The following is a 24720-nucleotide window of genomic DNA, read 5'->3' as shown; positions in this document are numbered from 1 at the left end:
TTATGGGGACAGCCAGGGGGGGAACCTTGTGCCGACTTTCTGCTTATTTATTAGCTTGGCGCCTTCGGGCAATCACTTGTCTTCCTAGAGGATCACCTGGGGCCCCCAGCTGCTGGTGCCGAGTGAGCTGAGGGCCCAGAAGGAACTCTGTGCTAACAGATGCCACCCAGAGTCTGTGTTCAGTAGGTATTGCTTACACCGAGGTGCTGCTGTTAGGATCAGAATAATGTTCCATAAACAGGAAGCATGTGAACCCCCAGGGCTGGAGAGATGAGCTAAGCTTCCCCAGGGCCAAGCCCCAGAGAAGAGATTGCTTTTCCATAATAGAACATTAGAGGGAAAAGCTGAGCTCCAGCCCTGGAGTCATCTGGGGACTGAGGCAGCTCTCGGGGCCTCCCCACTCAGTGTCCCTGTGGGGAAGGCCCAGAAAGACTGAGAGCAGGATGGCCTCTCCCTGCCAAGCCTTGGCCTTGTCTTTTCGTCCCTCCACTGTGCTGGACTGTCACACAGAGGGCAGCCTGGGGAGGAACATGCTGGTCTACTCCGAGGCCAGGCATCCTGGATGGTGAAGTCAGCCCGGAGCAGAAGGTGACCACTCTGGGACATCGTTTGCCCAGTAAGCAGAGCCCATGCCCGGCAACAGAGGAGCCCACTTGCTGGAACCTTCTCTCAGCCTCAGAGGCCAGCTCCTCCTTCATACAAAAGGAAAGGGGCCTGGTATTTCTCGAGAGCTTTTATATACATGTTATGGGCTGAACCATGTCTTCCCAACCAAAATTCCTAATCCCTAGTACTTGGGAATGTATCCTTATTTGGAAATAGGTCCATTGCAGATGAAATTCGTTATGATGAGGAGGGGCTGGGCCCCTAATTCAATATGACTGGCATCCTTATTTTAAAAGGGGGGAGAAGAGGGAGAAACTTGGAAGCAGATGCACGCACACAGGGAGAACACCATGTGGAGATGAAGGCAGGGAGGCGGGCGGGGCTTCTCCCAGCCAGGAACACCAGGCATGGCCCGCAAACTGCCAGAAGCCAGGGGAGAGGCCTGGGGCAGAGCCTCGTCGTCACGGCCCTCGGAAGGAACCGGCCCTGACAACACTTTGATCTCAGGTGACCAGCCTCTAGAACGGAGACAATAGATGTCTGTGGTTGAAGCCACTGGGTTTGTGGTGCTTTATTACGACAGCCCTGGGAAACGACAACCATATGTTACCTTCCGGGACCTCACAACAAGCCTGCCAAGGGAGGTATTGGTATCCCCACTTTACAAATGTAGGAATCGAGGCTCACGGGGGTCAGGTGACTTGTCCAAAGCCACACAGTAAGTGAGAAAAGAGGATGCAGTGAGCTCTGTTCAGCTCCAAGCACCCAGGCAGCATGGGATCCACTCGAGCACTGAATCCTGGGGCTTGGTCAGAGGCAAAGGAGAGCTCAGAAGCGTGGTGAGATTCCCAGGACAGCAATGGCAGCCTGAGATTCTGGGCCTGTGGAATGAATGAGTCCCGCCAAGCGCCAGGGCAGTGTCTCTCTGATCCCCCCACAACAAGGGTGGGGTTGGGGGGCCAGGCCTCACCCAGAGGGTAATGAGCAGACATGTGGATATGGGGGTCTGAAAAAGTCAGGGGTGAGGAGCTGGCCAGACACCAGGGGGAGCCCCTCAGCCAGGGAGCCAAACAGGCCCCGCCTGTAAGGCTTGACCTTGCAGGTGCCAGGTGCCAAGAGGTCTCTGGAGTGTCCACCAGAGGCCCGAGTAAATCTGCCTCTGTCTCTCTTTAATGTTCTCCTGTGGGCTTTCCACAGGAGTGGGGCCTCGGACCTTCCCCCACTGCTCTAGAATCCCTTATTATTTCCGGAAGGTGGCCCTCTTCCCTCCCACCTCCCCAGGGCTCCAGCTGCGTCCCTGGGCAGCGTTCCGTGTCCTGCTGAGGGCCTTCTCTGCAGCGTCCCTCTCCCGTCCCGGTATCCGGCACTGTCAGGGGAGCTCATTCTCTCCTACAGCAGGGCCCCCGGGGTCGTTCTTAATCAAGGCACAGAGAGATGGCATTGCAGGCGCCCTGGAGCCTGCAAATCAAGACTTTTAAGCTCCATCCTCTGCCGGGGGACGAGGGGGGACCCAGGGGAGCTGTCACTAACAGGGAGATGCAGAGGAAGAGAGCAGGCTGCTCGTTGCTTGTCAGGCCCCAGGAGAAGGCAGGGGCGGCCAGGACTTCTCCAAGGGTGTCTGCGCTTCCAGGCATCCTCAGCAGTGCCACCCTCCTCTCCCCTGGTGACTGAGAAAGGGAGTGGAAGGGAGACAGGCCATGTTTTGCAGGCAGCAGAGCCAAATTGCACTTGGGGTGATTCCATTTTGCCTTAGCCATCGCCTCCTGCTGAACCAGCCTTGGGAAGAAGCCAAGCCCGCTTCTACTGGCTCGGCTGCTCCATGGTAGTCCTCTGTTCACGTCCTCGAGGCCTGCAGCACTGGGACTCGGGGACCCAGCCTGACGGTGGTGGCCCATGACAACCAGGCCGGATGGTGGGGGACCCGCAGAGGGGCCTCCTGGCTGCTCCTGGCCTGGGTGTGACAAGAATGGGGTGCAGCCATCCCAGGACCCTGTCCCTGACAGGCACCAGAGGGACACCAGAGAGGCCAGAATTGGCTGCCCCCCTCCCAGGCCCAGCCAAGACCCCACAATCGCCTCTCAGGGGCTCCCCTCCATGAGTACTGCCTGAACTTCAGGGAAGACCTTCCTCTCTCAGCTGATACTTGAGGTGTCAGGTCCCGCCGTCCACTTCCCACCGGGTGAGCCAGGCAGCTGGGCCTGACGTCATGGGTTACAAGCACCTGGGTGCTGTTGTCTGAGTTCCAAGGCACCTTTGCCCAGGCCTTGTAACTCTTCCCTACCTCTGTTTTCTCACCTGCAAATGGGGGTAATAACAGTAGCTAGCTCGATGGTTATTCTAGGGATTAAATGATATCAAACTCAAGGTATTTAGAACGGCACGTAGTACTGAACGAACGTTAGTATCGGGCAGATGCTGCTGCTGACGATGATGACGGCTCAGTTCCCACAATGCTGCCACTGTTACCTTTATGCTATCATCACCGCTGTGACTATTAATGCCCTCATTACTACAGGCACCATTTGTGCTGGCGCTGTTACCACCACTAGGATAAACACCGTTCCCAGGGTGTACGTGACAATCATGGGTTTGTAAAGCTTTGGCAACGCTGGCCGCCCCCCACCGAACTTCTGACATGTTGATGTGTAGTGGTCAGGGTTTCGCAGACTCTAGTCCGCCCCCTGCCTCATCTCAGGCACAGCCTGCTGCCTGCATTTCCCCCAGGCATGGCCCCTCCAGCCAGACTGGCTCCTTCTTCCTTTATTAACTCAATACCTTTTTAAAACTACACATCCCTAAAGACTCGGCTCAAATGTCATCTGTTTGATGAAGACTTCTTTGGCTGAGGGAAAATAAAGATGCAAAATAGGAAATCGGGTTTCATCAGAAGTGGGCATTTTGGTATCAGAGTCAGTAAAGACCCCCAATTCGATACTGAGAATTGGCGTCTGGGAGAAGCCAAAATCAGGGATCTGAAGCAACCAGACCCGCCTCCGAATGGCTGGAGTGAATCCTGCTGAGCACTTTGTAGTAACAAGAAACAGCAGTTAGTGAGCATCTCGTATATACCAGACAGAGTTCGGGTGCGGATACATCCACGGCAACCCTGTGTTGTTCCTGTCACTCCCCCCACTTCACGGGGGGTGGGGGGGACTGAGGCACAGAACAATTCATTCAGTTGCCCAGAAAGTTAATAGAGTTCATGAGTATCAAAGCCTGGATTTAAACCCCAGCCGTCCGCCTCCAGAGCTCATATACCTACCCACTGCTGTGTCACAGTGTATCATACCATCGTTTCCCCTCTCCCATCTTCTCTTCATTCTGCTTTATGTGCCCCCCTTTCCCCTCCCCTAGTTGGAATCACAGTCATCCTCTATTCACTAATTTATTAGTTCAGCAAATATTTTGTGCCCACCTCCTGAAGATATAAAATATGTGAGTATATATGGCAAGTAGAACTTAGAATAGCCCCCATCATCACCATCACCCTCATCACCACCTCATCATCATCACCGTCTTCATCACCATCTTCATCACCATCATTATCCTTATCTCTGTCCCCTGCACAGTATCTGGCACTAAGGAGGTTTCCAGTGAATATTTTGTTGCATAAGAGATGACAAGGCATTTCTCAAAGTCACATTCCCAGGAGGGACAGGTTCTCAGTGTCAGAAAATTGATGCTCTGATTCCCTGAGTCCCCAGAGAAGCCAGTCGCCACACGTCTCCTTCCCCCAAGACAGCAGATGCGCCCTTCCTTCTCCAGAAAGTGGATCTTGCCCACCTCAACTCTCTGACCCTCGTGGGCAGCTGTGGTTCCCCTCCTCGTGCCAGACACGGGGTCTGGCCCTGCTCTGTGAGCCCCTCTCCCTCCCATTCATGCCTGGAGGGCCTTGAATCTGAAATGCATCCTCAAGGCAGAAGACGGTCTCCAAGCAGCAACAGAAATGAAAGGAGCTGGGGCCGTGGCACGAGCAGCACCGGCACACAAGGCCACTTCATCAGTGGGCTGCACGGAATGGATGCCCAGGCAGCTTCTGAAAATAAATACCAGAGACAGTGAGGTGGAGGCAGAGGAGGAGTGTCTGGAAGAACCGAGGAGGAAAATGATGAAAACTGGCATCCTTTGTCCGTCTCTATTTCTGCATTAAATACTGGGAACTGTCCTGACTAAAAAGCAGAAGGGCTATGGGCCTTTCTGGAGGCCCTCGGGGAGAGTCCCTTCCCTTGTGTTTTCCATCCTCCACAGGTTGCCCAGATGCCTTGGCGCCTGAGCCCCTCGCATCGTGAAGACCGCCCATGACATGCTGAGTCTCACACTGCATCTCCCTGACTCTGACTCTGACTCTTCTGCCCTTCTCTTCTCTATTAAAGGGGCCTTGTGAGTGCGTTGGGCCCCCTGGATAGTCCAGGATAGTCTCATCTAAAGCCAGTTGGTTAGCGAGCTACCTTAATCCCTTCCCCGCTGCCAGGAGACCTAACAGAACCACTGGTTGAGGGGATTAGGTTGTGGACATCTTTGAGGACCATCGTGTTACCTGCCACAGTGTTGAGAATATAGGATTGGGTTCTGATTCTTTCAAAATTGGTAATTCGTGCCTGGAGCTGGAAATGGCTTTCTATTATCCAGGAATGGAGTGCACCGAGATAGTGTGACCTCAGCAGAGTTGCTTAACCTCTGTGGTGAAGCCTTTGTTTTTCTCATCTCCAAGGTGGTGTTCCACTGTGAGCTTTCGTAATGAGGGACCATGACTGTACGCCCAGGGTCCGGCACATGGCAGGCCCTCGGGAAGTGTGTGAGCTGACTGGAGGGGAACTGGATGTAGTGGTGTCTTGCCCTTTCCAGCCTCTGAGGTCTGTGATTTTATGGCTCACTGCTTCTAAATAACAGAACACGAACTTTCAGAATGAATATTCACATCTGTTCAGAAACGTCTCCCAGGTTAAAAGTGTGGCATTTATATACAGTAAATGGGTGGATGGGCAACTGTGAGCAGGGGTGTGTGTGTGTTTGTGTATCCATACGTGTGTGCATGCATGTGTATGTGCGTGCCAACTTCCGATAGAAAGGATGTTCACCTAACTGACAACTGGACTCCCTGAACAAACGTTTTTAATAAATTGGTTTGTGAATCCTCCCTGATAGGACAAGGACCATTTCTTTGTCATGGAGCCGGCTGCCACTGAGTCCTGGCTCTTCTGCACTGAGTGGCTTTGGTTGAGGGAAGACCATTCTGATCCCTCCCCTGGGACTGTGGTTTCAAAAGAGCTGGCAAGGAATGGGGAGCAGATTTGAAGCGGTCAGCTAGGTTGAATCATTTCCAAGGGCTCTGGGGCGCAGGGGTCGGCCCTGGTTGGCTGGGACCCTGTTCTGGGGTGATTAGTACTGACCGGTGGTGGCCTGGAGCTGAGAAGCTGATTAAGGAGGCTCAGGATTGGCTGGTTTGCATCTGAAAGGCACACGCACTGGCAAGTTGTTGGCTGTTTCTAGAAACTGACTAACCCAGGACAAGCAGTCCCTATAGAATCAGCAAGGCCCAGAGGTCGAATCATCAGAATACAGAAAAATAAAATACATGGTGAATATAGCAGAGGTGTGTGTGTGGAGCCGAGGGCGGGGTTGCAGCAAGGGGCGGCAGTTGTGGGCAGTGGGAAGGAACGGGGGAGGGAGGAAAATGTCCAAAAAGTCCTCTCGGTGGAAGAGGGCCATAATTTTTTTAAAAAGTTGAGAAACATTGAGTTATATCTGGGCTACTTGATAAATTCCTTGGAGAACTCCTGGAACAGATGCTCGGAAGAAGCTCGTCCCCAGAAGCGTTCCTTTCCAGATGTATCTGGCTAGGGCCCCTCTTCACCAGCGCGGGCTGTGAACTCACTTTGCCAGGGGTCCATGGCCTTGTCAGAGGTGCGGTACCTTTTAACAGCAGCAGCAAATGAGAATTTAGAGGCCTCTTGTGGTTTATTTGGCTCTGTAATTAGCTGCTGAATTTAGCCTAATGGGATCCTAATGTTTTTTTAAAAGCCAATTTAAGTCATCTTTGTACAGTAAATCCTTGCTTAACGCCCTTGATAGGTTCTGTGACTTTAAGCAAAAGGACACATAACAAAACCAGTTTTACCACTGGCTAGTTGGTGGAAACAAGAGTTAGGTTCCTACAGCATCTCAACATTATGATGAAACAATGTCATTTGAGGACCTGCTGTATTTTCGATGGATTGTGAAAGCCCTGTTAGTTATTTATGTCAGCATACACATGCATAGCTGCAAGTGGCAGATTTATGCTTCTCTGTGCCATTGACATCTACACTATGTTGACAGCAGCATTTAGCTAGCTCTCCAAATGTTAGCCTAATCTCCTCCACGGCTGTGGACACGTACACCCCTGTCATTGCGTGCGGTCAGCCATAGAGTATTTTAACATATCAAACACCCTGGCGAATAGTTCCCCATTCTATCGTATCAAAAAAGTGGTAAGTTATAGTCACCAGGCCGTTTAATTAAAAACAATCAGTCTTTGAGGACTTAGAATACAATTAAGTGTACTGAGCACTAAAGCTTGGTTCAATATGATTTAATCTTTCTGGGATGATTCAGGATCTTACAGGCCTTTGGGGCCTTGGTTATGAATATTAATGATCCTCAGGTTCTTACTCTGCAGAAACTCCACTAGAGATTTCCAGCTGGAAGCCTGCCCGGTACCTGGGCTTCCACGGTAGAGGGTGTGCTCACCGTTACCTGGGTATGGTCTCCAGACATCCTGGGGATGACAAATCTGTGCATTTGTCTTTGGCATAAAATGTTCTGACAGCTGATGTGAAATCTCTTCATTTCTCAACCCCCTTTTACTTCTCTAACAAGGAGAAATTTTCAGTGGGAGTGTTACTGTGTTACTAACACCTTTTCTTAAAATTTGCTAATCTATTTTGTCCACCAAGAACTCTACTCAGGAGTCATTCAATAATTCAGCTTGTGTTTGTTACGCAAGTCATAGTGAGACACAGCAGAACTGGAGAGTTGGCAACAGGGAAGGGTACAGCTAAATTTGCATTGGGGCACATAATGTACATTCAAATAATGAATCCAGAGGTTTCTTAAATGAACAACTACCTCCTCACCACCCCTACTGCCCATTATCTCCTTTCTTCCCTTTCTAGTGTGATCACCTTCACCGTTTGAACCATTTTCAGAAACTTAATGCTTCCAAATTAAAATTAATCTAGGAAAGAAACAGCTACAAATAGCCTCACCATAACTGTTAAAAATAAAAGGCAAGAACTAATAGAATCAAAGGAGAAATAGATGAATCCACTCTTAGAGTTGGAGATTCAGCACTCAGAAATGGACAGATCCAGCAGACAAAAAATCAGCAAGGACAAGTTAATGCAGCAACACCATCAATCAGTTGGATATAATGGGCATCAATAGACCACTTCATCCAGCAACAGCAGAACATACATTTTTCTTAAGCTGACATGGAACCAAGATAGGGCATATTCTGAGCCATGAAACATACATTAACAAATGTAAAAGTACAGAAATATACTGTCTCTTTTCAGACCACAATGTAATTAAGCTAGAAATCAGTAGCAGAAAGATAGCTAGAAAATCAAAATACTTGGAGATTAAACAACATGCTTCTAAATAACACAGGAGTCAAAGAAGAAATCTTAAGAGAAAATTTTTAAAGTATTTTGAGCTAAATGAAATTGAAAGCACAACTTATCAGAATATGTGGGTTGCAGTAAAAGCAGTGTTTAGAGGGAAATTAATAGCAGCGAATTTGTATATTAGAAAAGAAGATCAAATCTATACTTCTGCCTCAGAAACTAGAAAAGCAAGAGCCAAATTAAATCCAAAGTAAGCAGAAGAAAATAAATAATAAAAATTAGAGCAAAAAGCAATGAAGTTTAAAACAGAAAAATCAATAGAGAAACCCAAAGCCGTTTTTTTGAAAAGATCAATAAAGTCACGTAAGTTGCTAGCCAGGCTAACTAAGAAAAAAATAGAGAGGACACAAATCACATATTAGAAATCAAAGAGAGGATGCCATTACAGATCCCATGGATATTAAAATGATAATAAATGAATACTGTGAATAACTCTGTTTCCACAATTTGATAATCTAGGTGAAATGGACCAATTTCTTGAATGATGCAATCTACCAAAATTCACATAAGAAATCTGAGTAGGTCTATATCTAGTAAAGAAACTGAATCAACAATTAATAGCCTTTCAAAACAGAAAGCACCAGGCTTACGTGGGTGCTTTCATTGGTGAATTCTACCATTGTTCATGGGTGAATTCTACCAAACATTTAAGGAAGAATTTATACTAAATTTTCTACAGTTTCTTTCAGAAGATAGAAGCTTAGAAAATATTTCCTAGCTCATTCTATGTGGCCAGCATTATCGTAATACCAAAAATAGACAAATACATTATAAGAAAAGAAAACTACAGCCTAATATCTTTCATGAACATAGATGCAAAAATCTTCAACAAAATATTAGTAAACCTAATCCAATAATTATTAAAAACTATACCCCATTACCAAGTAGTATTTATCCCAAGTATAAAATGCTGGTTCTATATTTAAAAATTTGAATAATGTTATCCATCACGTCAACCAACCAAAGAAGAAACATTATGTAATTATATCAATAGATGCTTAAGATTGAACACCCATTTGTGATTAAAAAAAAACTCTTCAGTAGCCTAGGAATGGGGGACACTTCCTCAAATTGATCTTTAAAAATCTATAAAAAACCTGTCACTAGCATTATACTTAACAGTGAGGGGCTTGAAGCTCTCCCTCTAAAATTAGGTACAAAACAAGGATCTCCCATCTCACCACTCCTTGTAAACATCATACTGGAAGTCGTTGCTCATGCAATAAGACAGGAAAAGGAAATGAAAGGTATACAGACTGGGAAGGAAGAAATAAAACTGTCTTTGTTCACAAATGATGTGATCACCTATGCAGAAAACCCAAAATAGTCAATGAAAAACCTGGAACTGCCCTGGCTGGTGTAGCTCAGTAGATTGAGCGTGGGCGTGTGAACCAGACAATCGCAGTTCGATTCCCAGTCAGGGCACATGCCTGGGTTGCAGGCCGTTCCCTGAAGGCCAGTTCCCAGCAGGGGATGCACAAAAGGCAACCAGACATTGATGTTTCTCTCCCTCTCTCCTTCCTTTTCCTTCTAAAGATAAATAGATAAAATCTTTTTTAAAAAAGTAAAATATTTTTTTAAAAAAACCCTGGAACTAATAAGCAATTGTAGAGTAAGGTTGTGGGATACAATATTAATGTAAAAAGTTAATTGCTCTTTTAAACACCAGCCATGAAGAAGTGGAATTTGAAATTAAAAACACAATACCATTTACATTAGCATACCCCCAAATTAAATACTTTGCTATAAATCTAACCAAATATGTACAAGATCTGTATGAGGAAATCTGGAAAACTCTGATGAAAGATATCACAGAAGAGCTAAATAAATGGAGAGATATTCCACGTTCAGGAATAGAAAGGCTCAATATTGTCAAGATGTCAGTTCTTTCCAACTTTATCTATGGATTCAACTCAATCTCAATCAAAATACCAGTAAGCTCTTTTGCAGATAACAAACTGATTCTAAAGTCTATATGGAGAAGCAAAGGACCAAGAATAACCAACACCGTCTTGAAGGAGAAGAAAAAAGTTGGAAGCCTGATACTACTCAATTTTAAGACTTACTATAAAGTTAAAATAATCAAGACAGTGCAGTATTGGCAAAAGAACAGCTAAACAGACCACAAGAATGGAATAGACAGTCCATAAACCCATGAATATAATCAGCTCATCCTAGACAACAGAGCAAAAGAAATATAAGGGAGCAGAGGTAATCCTTCTAACAAATAGTGCCAAAACAACTGTATTCAACAAAGTTAAATCATTAGTTACTCTTTAATTTAGTAAAGGACAGCCCATTATATAAATAGAAGCTTTTATGGATAGATAAATGGATGGTTGGATGAATGGATTGACAAATGAATTTGGATTGCAATTATCCAAGGAAGATGCATGGCCACGTTGATACAGAGCAAGACTCTCCATTTTCCAAAAGGCTGCCTTCTCAGTATTTTGCCCTGGCCTACTGACACGTGTTCATTGAAATGTCAGACTGTTTCTTAACTCAGAACACTCTGACATACAGCTTTCCTGTCAGTCACACCCAGGGCTGAGTTTCATCACCACTATGTGACACTGTGCCCACAGGTGTCTCTGCTGTGTAGGGAGCGGGGGAGATGCTTGTCGCGGAATTTACCAGAAGCCAGATGATCTCCAAAGCCAGAACAACCTCTGACATTTCCACAGCTACCCAAGACCTAGCGAGGAACCCAAAGTATCATTTCATTTCTGGAAGTTCTGAAATGGGGCCCTGAACCACTTCGGAGGAGTCAGGGACTTAAGCAGATGTTCACAAGCCCTGCAGGGCCCCAGGCACCCCTCACAGCAGAGATAAGGGAAATGGGAAGGTGAGGCTTTCTCTCATCTTAGCCCCTATGAGATGGATGTTGCTCAGTTCTCTATGGGGAAATTGCCAGGATAATATAATAAATGCAGAACCCTGGGAGAGAAGAAGGGAGGGCCAAGGAGGTAACTAACAATCTCCTACACATATCTAACAGTGCCCCCTGGTGACGGGGAAGGAAAGAGTAAAAGAAGCATGAACCACCATGGGGCTTGCACAACAGGCTTTGCATCACAGCAGGTGGAGAGAGTAGGCGAGGAAGTCTGCCTAGCAACTCCACCTGCGTGTCCAATGGGTCTCTCAAACTGAATGTGACTAAAACTGAACTCTTGATCTCTCCCCCAAACCCAACCCTCCTGCAGCGTTCCGCATTTAGTAAATAGTAAATCCATCCTTTCAGTTATACAGGTCAAACACCTTGCAGTTACTCTTGGGTCCTTCCTTTTTCTTACACCCCACACCCAATTAGCAACTCCCTTGGCCTTACACCCTCTTATACTAAAAATCACTTTTGTACTGCCCCACCATAACTAATCGGGTTCCGTGCTTGCCACTGCCTGTGGTCTGTTTGCCACCCACCCACTGCAGTGCCCTACAGAGAGATGGGACCACATCCCTCTGCTCAGAACACTTCCGAGGCTCTCATTTCATTGTAAGAGCCCAAGTCTAGAGGTGCCCATGAGGCTCTACCCGATCTGCCCCCTCACCTGCTCTCTGACCTTGTCGCCTATTCCTTTCCCCGCACTTTCTCGGTTTCTTCCTCCCCAAATCCACACCCACCTTCCATGGGGCCTTTACCCCACTGTCCCCTCTGCTGGCCTGCATTTCCTCCCAAGATATCAGCCTGGGGGCACACTCACTTCCTTCCAGACTGTCTTTGAATGTCCCCTTTGCTGTGTGACCCGCACCCTCACCCTCCTCTCCTGCTCTGTTTTCTCCGTGGCCCTCGCCACCCAACCCACTCCATGTTCTCATTATGTATTTGGAATACACATGCCAAGATGGCAAAGATTTCCAGGGTTTTGCCGCTGGATCCCCAGTACCTAGAACTGGGTCTAGCCCTTAGTGCACACTCAGCTAATACTCAAGGAAGGAGTGAATGAACACACTCTTTGCCCTCTTTCTCTGTAGTTTTATACTGGTAGGTTTTCTCATTTATGCACTTGGTGTTAGAGCCACACCACCGCCCCACTGTTTCTGTGCACTTCGCACCACGTACAGCACCCTGATAACCGCCTGGCTGCTCTCTGCCCTGCTCTCAGCACTGATGCTAACCCATCACTCCTCAGCTGACTGCGAGGGAAACCTCGCTGCATCTGGCTCCGGTGGGGAGGGCAGCTTGTGGGGTCACCTTGAGGCACTTCCTCCCTTGTGACCCAACTCTACCCTGTCCTTGCCTTCCTCTGTCTCAGCACCCAGAAGGCACCCTGGGTACAGTCTTCTTGTCTCAGGATCTTCCTCTCTGGACCAAGAACTTCCTAAGAACAGAGCCTCCTGCTTCTTTGAGGCTGGGGACAATGAGTTGGGTCTCGAAGGATGAACATGAACTTGCTGGCCTCCCAGTAAAAATGAAAATAACACAGTATAGAGATACTGAGGGGGAGGGAGAAATGGAAATAGTGAATGTAGACCCCTCTTTCTAGAATTTTGGCTGTAAAACAGGGAAGAGAGAGACATAGTACTGGGAAGGTGAATGTTCAGTTTTTAAGTCCAAATCCTTCTCGGCCCAAAGCCCGTGGTTCGCCCTGCCTCCAAGTCCAGCTTCTTCTCCCACCTTCTACCCTCTGCTCCCACCTTGCATGCACCCTCTGCCCCAGCCACCGTCCCACATACACAGCCCATGCCCGTCTTCCTTGGAATGTGCTTCAAGAATGACAACAGCAGCAGCAGCAGCATGTATTGAACTATGTGTAGAGGACAAGATTGACATGTATTAACTCATTTGATCTTCTGGTGGCCCTATGAGGACCATGCTGTGACCATTCTCATATTATCTGCAAGGAAACCGAGGTACAGGGAGGCTAAATGACTTGCCTGAAGTGACATAGCTGGGAAGCAGCACAGCTGCAGCCCAGCCTGAGCATTCACTCGGGCTCCTGAATCCGTACTCTCTGAACCCGCTGTAAGGCGTCTGCATTGTTCGGCCCCCCACTCCAGTGTAAGCTGCCCTGGGAAGCCTCCCCCAAGCTCCCGGGCTGACCTGGGCTCACCCTGCTGTGCTCCCCACCTGGACCCCAAGCACACCTCCACTCGGGTCTTTCTCCCATAGCATTTCAGTGGGTGGTGGGTCTGTCTCTCTGGCCGAGCAGGAGCCTGTGAGGGCAGGAATGTGTCCTGTGGTCCGTGTCTGTGGTTGAAGGAGAGCCGTAGTGCCTTCGTGTCCCTTTCAGGTTGACACGCTTATCCCTCCTGTGTACTTCCGGCTCCACGTCTGGGCATGTCATTGAACCGATCTGAAAACTCTCCATTCTTGTGTTTTCTGCCTCTTATTTCTTTTGATGGTTTGGTTTCAGACTTCCTAAGAACTTTTTCTTTGAATATAATTCATTCTGGGGGGAGGGCGATGAACCATGGTCTGCGTTTATCCTATTTGGGATACAACACCCCTGTCACAGACGAATGGGTTCCCCCAGCCAGCTCTGAGTCTGCTTCCCACTGCCAAGCCTCTCAAAATCAAATGGTTGTGCAAACATTAGGGGAAAAAAATTGGTAACTTCCGATCTTGTTTCTTAATAAATTTAACAGTAACAGAGAGCCTTCTGGCATTGTGTTATTATTGAATTCCTAAATCTTTAGCTTCGAAGAACTTCACTTGGATTATTAGCAAGCATTCATCAATCCCCTTTTCTGTCCCAGGTTATCCCTGTATATTATCCCATTAGGGCCTCCCCATCACACTGGGAGGTGGATAGTATGAAGCAATTGATGGAGGGAGAAACGGAGGCTCAGAGGAGCCAAGTCCAAGCCCCGCGCCACACAGCTGGGAGACGGCAAGGCGGGCATGCAAACCCGGCCAGCTCCGCCTGGAGCCTGTTCCAGGGCTGGTCCACCGCACCCCAGCTGCTTCCTTCCCGTTTCTTAAAGCTGGGACTGATGCCAAGACCCTTCACTTTAAATTCTGGGATAATTTAGCAGAAAACAAGGTGTAGCTTGGCAGGCAGGAACCAGGCAGAGTGCTCTTGCAGCCAGAGGCAGACGAGGCACAGCCCAAGCCTGTGTGCGGGGCGCCAAGATATACGCAGCCTCCTCTTCCTCCACCGCCATCATCAAAGGGAGGAGGATGGATGAGTGCTGATGGCTGTCTTGTTTGGTTTTCCTGTGGTGGGTAAATAGCATCCGGGTCCATTAATAGATGGAGACACAGAGAAAAGCTGAAAGGAGAGAAAGGATGGCAGTGTGCTATACTTGCCCAGGGGCCGTCCTAGGCACATGGGAAGGTGGCATCTAGCAAGGCAGGCGTGCGCCCTGATCGCCCCATCAGAGCCAGATAGATGCCAGATGTGGTTGGCCCCAGGGCCCACCCAGAGGACCGGCTCCCGCGTATCATGTTCTAAGTGACCTGACCAAAAGGTTGTCCGTCTCCAGTTCCACAAGATTTTAGAAGGATGATCCTCAAGACTATCTGAACCCAGACATTAAATAAACAAAACTGCTTGCTTGTGGATACAGGGTATTTAGCTCTTACTATAGGCCTGAAGCTTTAGTATATTATCTTATTTAATCACCAGAATAAACCAGTGGGGTAGATATTTTATGCCCTCTCTGCGGACACAGAAGCTGACTGGGGATTCAGGAGGTTCTTTGTTCAGGCTACATAGGGGCTGCGACTGGATCGGACCTCAGCTCCAGCCAGGCTCATGGTCATGCCCAGCCCGTGCTGTCCCGCCTATGGCCAGTCAGTCCCGTAGCAGAGAGACCTGGTCATGGCTGGGAATGTGGACCTCAAAGGCACTATGTAGTTCATCATCTTTTAGGACCCACAGACCCCCCACCTTGAGAATGTGAATAAACTTTCCCCCTGGACAAATGCACAGCCCACGCCAGCGTAAAAGAATTTCAGGGAGACCATGACCTCTTCCAGCCCATCATGTACCAGAGCTGATGATCACTTTCTCTCCAGGGAAATTATTCCTTTTAGGTCCAGTCAAAGTCACATTTGACCCTTCTTTCTCCATGTCTTTGAACTTGAGTTTTAATACCCAGGCTGTGGCTATCCTTGGCTCCAATAATGGAAATTGATGAGTAGTCCATAACTGTGGCCTGCGTCTGACACTAAAATATGATGCTAGGACTTTTTATTGACCTAGTTGATTTTTACACGCAAAAAAAAAAAAATCCCTCTAGTTTGTGTTATATTCTATCTAGAGTCCTCAGGAGAGGAGGGAGGGAAGAAGGGAGGGAGGGATGGAGAGACAAAGGGAATAAATCCTGGTATATAATCTTTGCATAATAGTTCCATTTAGATTTTCCAAATCTCAGTAATCTAACTTTAAAAGCTCCTTTGAATAATTATGTCTTCAAATTTAAATTTCATAACCCTCTAAAAGAAGGAGAAATGATCCCAAGGGAAATTGTTTATTCTTATGATAAAGCATAAAATAGTGTAAAGTGTTGTACACATTAACTGATTTCATCTCAGTTAACATATGTTGAGCACCTACTATTTTACTCGGCACATGCAAAATACTTGGGTGTACATTATCTCGTTTTATCTCCCCACCCCCAGCAACCCCGTGAGGGAGACAATGAATTATTGCCACCTCTATTTCACAGAGCAGGAAATGAGGTCCAGAGTGGCTCTCTGACCTGCCCAAGGTTAAGTGTGGGTTGGCGGTGACAGAGCCAGGGCTGAAACTTTGGCTTCCAGACTTCACATCCCATTTGCTTATGCCCCAACCAGTGTGTGAATCAGCCTCTCAGATGCAGGTCTGGGAGGAGGACTTGCTGTAGCTGATGCAAGTCCCAAGACAGCAATCCTGTGAGTACCTGTGTGGGTCATTTCTCCTGTTCATCGGGTGACTTCACCCTCCCTACATTCAGGGCTCGTTCATTCTCCAGTCTACTCTGCCCTGAAGCCCCCTGACCATTCCCTCGTCACCAGAAACTTCGGGTCCCTCATCACATTGCCAGTCACATGGTGCAATCTGCAGCGAGCTCTCCAAGGTAGTAAATCTCTGAATAAGAGTCAGGGACATCAGGGGCATCAGATGAGGGAGGAACTGGCCCAGCATTCTTGCCACCAAAATGCCTACTTGGCCTGGCCTCTGACCACATGTCCGGACTGGTAAACAAACAGGAGGAAGCAAGGGTGTCCCCAGTCAGCAGGAGGATGACTCAGCTGTGACACCGGAGGGAACAGGCAGGAGGCCAGCTTGGATGATGGGGATTTCTGTGAAGGTCTTGTCTTCCCTGAAAGGCTAAGCCTTGCTGAAGGGCGGGGATCACGTCCCATGCAGATCCTAGCACGGCACCAGGTAGCGCCCAGTGAACGGTGACTCTGTACTGTCCAGTTATGCCGATTTGTGTGTTAGCACAGTCCACAGCGGCTTTCAGACTGCCTGGCCCGGCCCGTTAGTGGATCAGGAAATCACTGTTGGTGCTGCAGACAGCATGTTCTATGAGTAAAATAGAAATAAAAAGAAAAGAGAGACTGCTCCATGTGATAATAGTAAGTAAGCATCAGTATTATTTTCCATGGAGTTATCTTTCTCATGGAAAGCATAACAAGTGTGTGTGTGCCTGCTGGTGGTAGTGGTGGGTGTGCTGGGTCATGACATTACACACGTCCTTATTCTGAGTCACAGTCACACATGTTTGCACAACAAGGGTTAAAAAACAATCTTAGGTCCTGGATGGTGTGGCTCAGTGGATGGAGTGCTGGCCTGCGAACCAGAGGGTCACCAGTTTGATTCCTGGTGAAGGCACATGCCTGGGTTGCAGGCCAGGTCCCCAGTTGGGGGCATGTGAAAAGCAACCACACACTGATGCTTCTCTCCCTCTCTTTCTCCCTCCCTTCTTCTCTATCTAAAAATAAATAACTAAAATCTCTATTTTAAAAAAAAATCTTAGGAAGAAACCTACTTGACCAGTTTCCTAATTATAGGAACATTGAAATTGAATCATCATTTGCACTGTTCATCCTTTTATTCATTATTCATCCAGAAAAGGTCTTTTATAGTTATCTTTCCCACTGTATCAGCCTGTTAAGTATGAAGGTGAAACATTCAGAAACAAATGACTGGCCCCATGTGGCTGGAGCCTCTCATTTGGCAGCAGGGCCCAGAAGAGGTATGTGCCAGGTGCCACCTCACCTCTGCCCAACTCCAAAGGAGGAACCTTTGTTAGCTGGGCCTTTGTGGTTGCAGCGGAGTGAGGCATGCACTTGAACTACTGACCTTTGTATTCTGTTTTCCCTCACCCTGCCAGTTGCCTTAAATAATTTAGCACCTATATATGGATACTATCCTGTTGTTCCTAAATGATTTTGTCATTGCCAGTCTTGTCTCTTCAGTTAGTTCATAAACTACTTGAATACATCTCTTTCTTTTGCGTCTTCAAAATGCCTGACAGGGTTAGGAATACAGCAGGTACTCAATAAGTGCTTCCTGCTTATCAACAACTGTTCATTGTTCAGTTCCCTACTAAGACATGCCTTCATTCCTCATTTTCTCCTACCACCCAGCATTTATCATATGGCTTTGTATTATGTGCGTAGCAGTCTGTCTCCTTGGCCTGGAGTGTGAGCCCCCTGAGGACAGGTGGTGTGTGTATTCTGCTCATCACTGCGTCCTTGGCCCCTAACACAGCACAGTGCCTGCCTTGCTCATTGTATCCTCAGGGGTCAGCACTTGATAGGTGCATCTGTTGTTATCATTGCCATAATGCTGAGTAACAAACAGCCCCACTAGGTCAATGACATACCAAATGAGCATTTGCTTTGGGGACGCAGCTCTACGGTTCACGTTGGTACTGGGCTCGCTCTGTGTGTTGCTCACCCTCCTCAGACCAGTGGGTGAGCCAGGGCAAGTTTTTCTCAGGCTGATGGCAGAGGCACAAGAGAGCAAGTTCAACTGCATGTGTGCTTTTCAGCCCTTTAGTTCCATTGTGTTTGTGAACATACCTTTGGCCAGAGTGAGCAGTCAAGCCCAAAGTCAAGGTGCAAGGAAGCACACTCGGCCTAGAGAGGCTGGGGCAGTGAAGGGAACAGTGGACACTTCTGTCTCACCTGCCAGAGTAAGTGCTGAGGTTCTCGCTGAATCTTCACAGAATGGAAAGGAGGGGAAGAGGATAATTGGATTCCAGGGATTTCCACGGGGACTCTTTACCTTCTGACATTGAGCTCCACAGAAAAAATAAGAGCCTTATCTAACAGATAAGAGCCCAGCCACCCAGATTTAAATTTGCTGGGCTAATCAAGCAAATCCTCAGAAGTGACTGCCAGCAGAGGCTCTTCTTGCAGGACACCAGGGACAGCAGCTGGAGCAAGTGACCACAGCTTCCCCTGAGGCATCTCTGAGCAGCTAGAATCCTGCTCTGTGTCCTTTAGAAATGTGCGTACAGACAAAGGCCCACGCGTTTGTTAAAATGAGCAGGTCAGGACCTTGAGGAAACCTTTCAAAATGGCTCGACATTATTTCTGAAAGGAGTCTGGAGCCTCCGTTGTCCCGGTGGCTTTGTGGCACCAGCCCCAGTGCGGTGTGAGGCTGGGCAAGGCTGGGCGCCCTCCTCGGGTTCACTGGGAAGTAACAACCTGTTTTCCTCTCTCTTTCTCTCCCCCTGACTGCAGGAGTGCTGAGCCTGCCAGACAGCCTGAATCTTCACCGAGACCCGCAGCGGGCAAACAAGCCGGGGGAACTGCCCATATTCAGCCAGTCGGAGTTGAGGACCATCGAGCAGTCGTTGCTGGCCACCCGCGTGGGCAGCATCGCAGAACTGAGTAAGTGGACGCTGGTTCTCCTGCCCTGTCTGTTTCCCAGGTCCACTGCCTGCAAGGCAGTGCTTCGTAACCAGCCAAGTGACGCCTTTTATGGAACACCCACTGTGTGTGTGAAACTGTGCCATGATGGCTGTGGGCGAGACAAGGGTTCCACAGTCAGGCAGAACTGGTCAGTTCCCTGACCCTGCCACTGACGGAGGTCAAGTTCCTAACCTTTTCTGAGCCTCAGTTTCCTAAAAGGAGAAAATAATAGTCCCTCGCTTAGAGAGTAGTTCTGATTCAATGAGCTGATGCCCATGAAGGAGCCACGGGCCCAGCACACAGTGAGTGCTCTGTACATGGCGTCTATTCCTTGGACTCCTTTGAAGTGTATATCAGATTGCATCTGTCCGCATCGAACCCAGAGGAAAAAACCAAAGTTCTCAGAATCGCTTCTAGGCCCCCGCACCCATATCACTCAGACATCTTCCTCAGTCCCCTATGACCCACTGAACTGCAGCCACCTGGCCCAGGTTGTTCCTTGAACATAGCAGACGTACCTCAGGACCTTTGCACTGACTGTTCACGCCTCCTGGACCACTCTTCCTCCGGATAGCCACATGGCTTGCTCCCTCATTACCTTCAAGCCTCACCCAAATGTGACCTCCATGAAGCTTTTCCTGACCACCCTATTTTAAATTATGACCCCCTGAGGACCTTGGTCCCCTGCCCTGCTTTACCTTTCTCCCCAGCAGTTATCCTGTGGCATACTCTATTTTTTGTTGTCGTTGTTTAAATGATATACAGTTCACCTACTTAAAGCACACAATTCAATTATTTTTAGTGTATTTATTGAGCCATGAAACCATAACCACAGTTTTAGAACAACTTCATTATCCCCCCAGACCTGATAACCATTGGCAGTCACTGCCCTTCCCTTAGTCGCACTTGCATTCTACTCATTTATTTTTTTTTAATTCTCTGTCTCTCCGTACTACGATATAGTCTCCCAGACAGTAGAGATGTTTGTTTTGTTCATTGATATAACCCCAGCACCAAGAATACTGCCTGGCACATAGTAGGTCCTCAGGAAATATAAAAAGTAGCGGAAAGAGAGAGATCGAGAGAGGTGGAGAGATGGGAGGGATTGTCAGGAAGGTGGGGTTGCAATGGTTTGATCAATGACATGTCATGCGTGTGCCCCCCCCAACCTAGGGCTGTGCTCTCTGAGCCCAGCCAACCAGAGCGAAGTAAATCCCTCTTAACTTCTGATGCCGTTGATTGTTAAAATGCCTTAGCTGCGAGTTAGTTCCTGATGGGACGAGAGCATTGATCTCAGAAATGCTTGGGTCATGTTCAAGTGCAAGTTGGTGGGAGAGTCTAGAATATCCTGAACTATTAAGGGCTTCAATGTCCAGAAGCAGCATGTACCTCTTCCCGTGAGAATTCCCTATACACCCAGGACAGGCAGGCACCCTCCAGTTAGCACATGGTGCCCCTGGAAAACAACCTACCACAGTAGCTGATTCAAGCCGTAGTGGGTCCTGGTGGGCACTGGAGGCACTTTCCTGCACCTGAATTTTGAAAATGACGTCTCCATTCTCATCAAACCCCTGAAGCCTCAAGATGCCTCCAGCCACAGGGGCTTTGCATTCCTAGTCAGTCACATGATTTTTCTTACATTTTTTGGTACCATGGGCCCCTTTGGCAACCTGATGGATTCTGCCTCCAAATATTTTTAAGTGTCCAAAATAAACTGCCTGCGCTTACAAAAGAAACCAATTACACTAAAATTTTCATCCAAATTGTGGTGTAGTATTCCGTGCTTTTTTACTAGCACATTAACAAGAGCGAGTAGCAGCTCGGCTGACCCCATTATTTTGAGGTATGCAAAGATATTTTGAGACATCTGCGACAATTGGAAAGGGATGAGGAAATGTCTGCACTTTAACAGCTCCCCGGAGATTCAGACATGGAGGGTCAAAACAGTGAGTGCCCTTGGGGAAACATCATTCTAAGAAGAAATGCCAAGACATGCCCAGGACCCTGCAAAGGCAGAAGCTGGCTGCAGCTTTGGGTCACGTCTGCACAGGCGCCGCCTGGGTAAAGGCCACCATTTCACCTGGTCCACACACTTCTGTCCCTTGTGGTCTCAAAGGTTTGTCCCGGGATATCTTAATGGCCCCTCCCAGCCATGTCCAGCATCTGGGCTGGGACCCTGCTTAATTCCAGAGGTCTCTCAGGAGAAAGGATTTGGTACACAAACCTGCAGTTCACCTAAGCAGGCAGTCTGCGGGAGCGGCTTGCCGCATAAATTGTTTTTAAGGACAATTTGCTCTGCATATTAAATGCTGTCATTGAGGCTGAATGTTGACTTTCGCATATGAATTGTCAGCACACAAATGGGTGCTGCTAATTAACAATGGGTCTTGTACATTCATTAAGCGGGCCCCTTAGAACATATGCAAGGAAGTGCGTTGATAAGCCGCGTGGGTGGCTGAAGATAATAAAATTGCCTTCTTTTCTGATCTGACTGTAATTTAGACTGGCTTATGCTGTGGTCTGAATCAATACAGCCCCGCTCTCTCTGTGTACACAGAGGGCTGCTCTCCATATTCAAAGGTTGCTCTGCCAGTGTGGATTCTAGACACCGCTGTGTTTCCAGCAAAGACGAGGTGGAGAGAATTTGTTCCTCTCCATCCCTGCTCTTCTGGAATCAGGCTGTCCAGGCTTGAGGGCAGAGCCCCTGACCGTGACCTTCTTAATAGCCAATGATAATAACAGCAACAGCTGATGTCATTGAACTAAGGAACTATGAAAAATCTACATGAATCGTCTCCGCTGTAACCGTTACGGTCCACAGTGATACGGGAATGGAGGTGAGAAGAGGAAAAACAACTTGTCTAAGATCAACCACACCTGTGAGCCCAAGGGCTGGTGCTCGAAGCCAGGTCTCCAGGCAGAGCTTTTCCCACCTCAACACTAGACAAGACTCCCCCTGGGGGACACCCAGCAGCTGCTTCTATGTGTTACAGGGGGCATGAGAGCCCCCTGTAAGATCAGGAAGTTGGGCAGGTCTGTGTTCCTTCCAGCTGAGGATCTGAGCTTGGAGGATGCACTGGAGATGCTTCCCTGGAAACTAAATGGGAGATGTGAAAATTCACAAAGGTCAGTCATCAGGCACCCAGGGGGCCCCCACCCCTGGCAGCCAGGCACTCCTCCCTGTAGGAAGGAGGGGGTGCCTCTGTCCTCAGAGCATCCTGTTAAAATCCAGAACTGCCTTAGTCAGTGGTGACGCCCAGAGCCATCTTTGTCCAGCCTGATATTGTTCGCGGTGAAAATGCATGCACTCTTTCTGGAGCCCCTGCTGTATGCCAAGTGCTTCAAATACATAGAAGGTATTATTGCTCCCATTTCACAGTTAAGAAAACTGAGATTTGGAAGGATAAATGCCTGGCTCCAGGCAGAGTCATAATTTAAACCCAGATTTTTCTTTCTCTACTCTGCGATGCTGTGTCCAGTTCAGCTTTGCCTTCAGAGCACCTAACGCATGGCCCATAGCTTGGGAAATATCTGTTGAATATCCCATGGATAAATGAATGACCCACAGCGAACTGATCTACAGAGGGGGAAAGCTGGAGAAAATGCTACAGATGAAGGAAACTTTATGAAACTCTAATAAACTAGTAAACACTCTTTGGAACTAAATTTCAAACTCAGAGAACCAGAACTGAACCTCTGCATATCTAAAACATTTGAAAGAGAAGCTAAAGCAGAATACCACAATGATCCCCACATTGACACAGGCTGGGGACTCTTTGACCACAAGCCCCAGGACATTTGCAAGGCTGTGTGCTGAACTTCACAACTGACTTGGCGTCTGGCAGGTGGTCCAGGTCTCCTTCCCTGAACCAGTGAGTAGGTCTGGAGGAATCGGGGCCACCCCGTCTCTCTCCACCAGCCCCTCCACCAGGGCCAGGGGGAAAGCAGGGGCCCTGGGTTGTCTCACCTTTGAACCGGCTTGACTCTGCAATGGTCCCGTCCAATCCCGTACTCCTGTCCTCAGATTTTGCATTGACTCTCCTGTAAGACATCCTCGATCTTGCCCCCAGGCTCCTAATTAACCCCAATTGGACAGCCATCAATTATTGTATAATTGCTTTCTGTTGTTTAACAGCAAAAAAAATGAGGGTGTCATTTAAAAAAAATTATGCCTCTTCCTGTTTTCTTTTCACACTTAGCTGTGAACTTGTTGCTGCCACTCAACGAGGCAATCAAAACGGGGCCATTAATTTACAACTGTGTGAAAAAGGGTGTCTGGGTTGTCTTTCCAATGTGCCACCAAAAAAGCAAAAAAGAACCAGAACAAAACAGTCCTTATTGCTTAGACAAGAGGTCTCTGTCCTTGTCTGAGATGCAGACAGGCTCTTCAAAGACTGGCCAGAGCCCCACTGCCTCCAGCCCCAGGGCTGTGGGAGGTTTTGAAAACCCGCTGCAGGGAAGGAAGTGGAGGGGGCTGTCTAAGCGCAGGGGAAGGAGGCCCCGCCCCCCTTTGGAGGGCGTGTCGTTTTGTCCCAGGACAGTCGCCTGGAGCAGGCAGGAGGGTGGCTTAGTCGGAGGTGCGTTGACAGCCTAGGGGCTTAGAGCCACAAGGACGGTGTGTAGACCTGTGTGTAGGTCTCCGTAGGTGATACAGAAAACACTTTTAGTTTTGAATTGTTATGAATTCTTTTTTTATTTTTTATTGTTGTTCTAGTACAGTTGTCCCAATCGTCCCCCATTGCTCTCCCCTGCCCCACCCACCTCGGCCCCCCGCAGTCATTCCCCACCCTGTTGTCCATGTCCCTGGGTCATTCATACATGTTCCTTGACTAGTCCCTTCCCCTTCTTTCCCTCCTCGTCTCCCTCCATCTCCCGTCTGGTCACCGGCAGTGCAGTCCGTTCCTTGTTTCCTTGCCTCTTTCTATTTTGCTCATTCGTTTTGTTCATTAGGTTCTTCATCTAGGTGAGATCCTACGATAGTTGTGTTTCGCTGCCTGGCTTATTTCATTTAAATTGCCATGAATTTTTTATGAGTACTAGAAAATATTGGTTTTCCATTTATGGCACTGATAGGAGGTTTCCTTTTCAAATGAATTTATTTGTGGGAAGGAATGGACCAATTTAAAGAAAACTATTAAGTAAATAAATTATACCTGCAGCACACAGATAGGCGAGAAGTCCCAATGGCAATTCCCAAATGGCCGACACGGGGGAAACCTGGTTATACATGGATTCTCAAGTTTGGTTTCTAGAGCCAAACTCCCGCTGCCCAGACTCGGGGCAGCTGGTTGCAGGTGACTGATGGGTTGGTTCATGAGGCTGACAGGTGAAGCAGCAGGTAGCACGTACACAAAGCAGGGTTTACAGTGGAACTAATGGTGGCAGAACCACCTAGTGGTCGGAGGCATCCTCAGGGCCTCTGTTGCAGGGACTAGACTGATGACAAGATGCTGGTGGTGACGGAGATGATCATGATGATAACGCTGATGGAAGGGTGATGGTGGTGGCCGTGGCAGTCTGCGTCCAGACAGCGTGTTACTAACCACCTATACTATACTGCTCCTTCAGGAACAGGACAGGAGTGAGTCATGGCCCTGCCCTGAGGCTCTGTAGACATGTGGCCAATTAACTGCGAAGCATGACAGC

At 48.1% G+C, this 24720-nt stretch overlaps 1 protein-coding gene across 3 annotated transcripts in view; it reads left to right on the top strand.

Annotated features, from left to right (window-relative positions):
* ABTB3 (ankyrin repeat and BTB domain containing 3) overlaps positions 1-24720 on the top strand; it is a 265773-nt gene that overhangs the window by 141066 nt on the left and 99987 nt on the right. For all 3 annotated transcript variants that reach the window (XM_037160398.2, XM_037160400.2, XM_037160396.2), the window contains exon 2: positions 18904-19053. In XM_037160398.2, coding sequence (XP_037016293.2) covers positions 18904-19053 — 150 coding nt within the window. The remainder of the gene's footprint in view (positions 1-18903; positions 19054-24720) is intronic.

Source organism: Artibeus jamaicensis, unplaced genomic scaffold (assembly GCF_021234435.1).
Source record: "Artibeus jamaicensis isolate MK-2021 breed Jamaican fruit bat unplaced genomic scaffold, CSHL_Jam_final contig_233, whole genome shotgun sequence".
Classification (NCBI taxonomy): Eukaryota; Metazoa; Chordata; class Mammalia; order Chiroptera; family Phyllostomidae; genus Artibeus; species Artibeus jamaicensis.
Note: the sequence above shows the minus strand (reverse complement) of the source record. Positions and strands in the feature narration are given on the sequence as shown.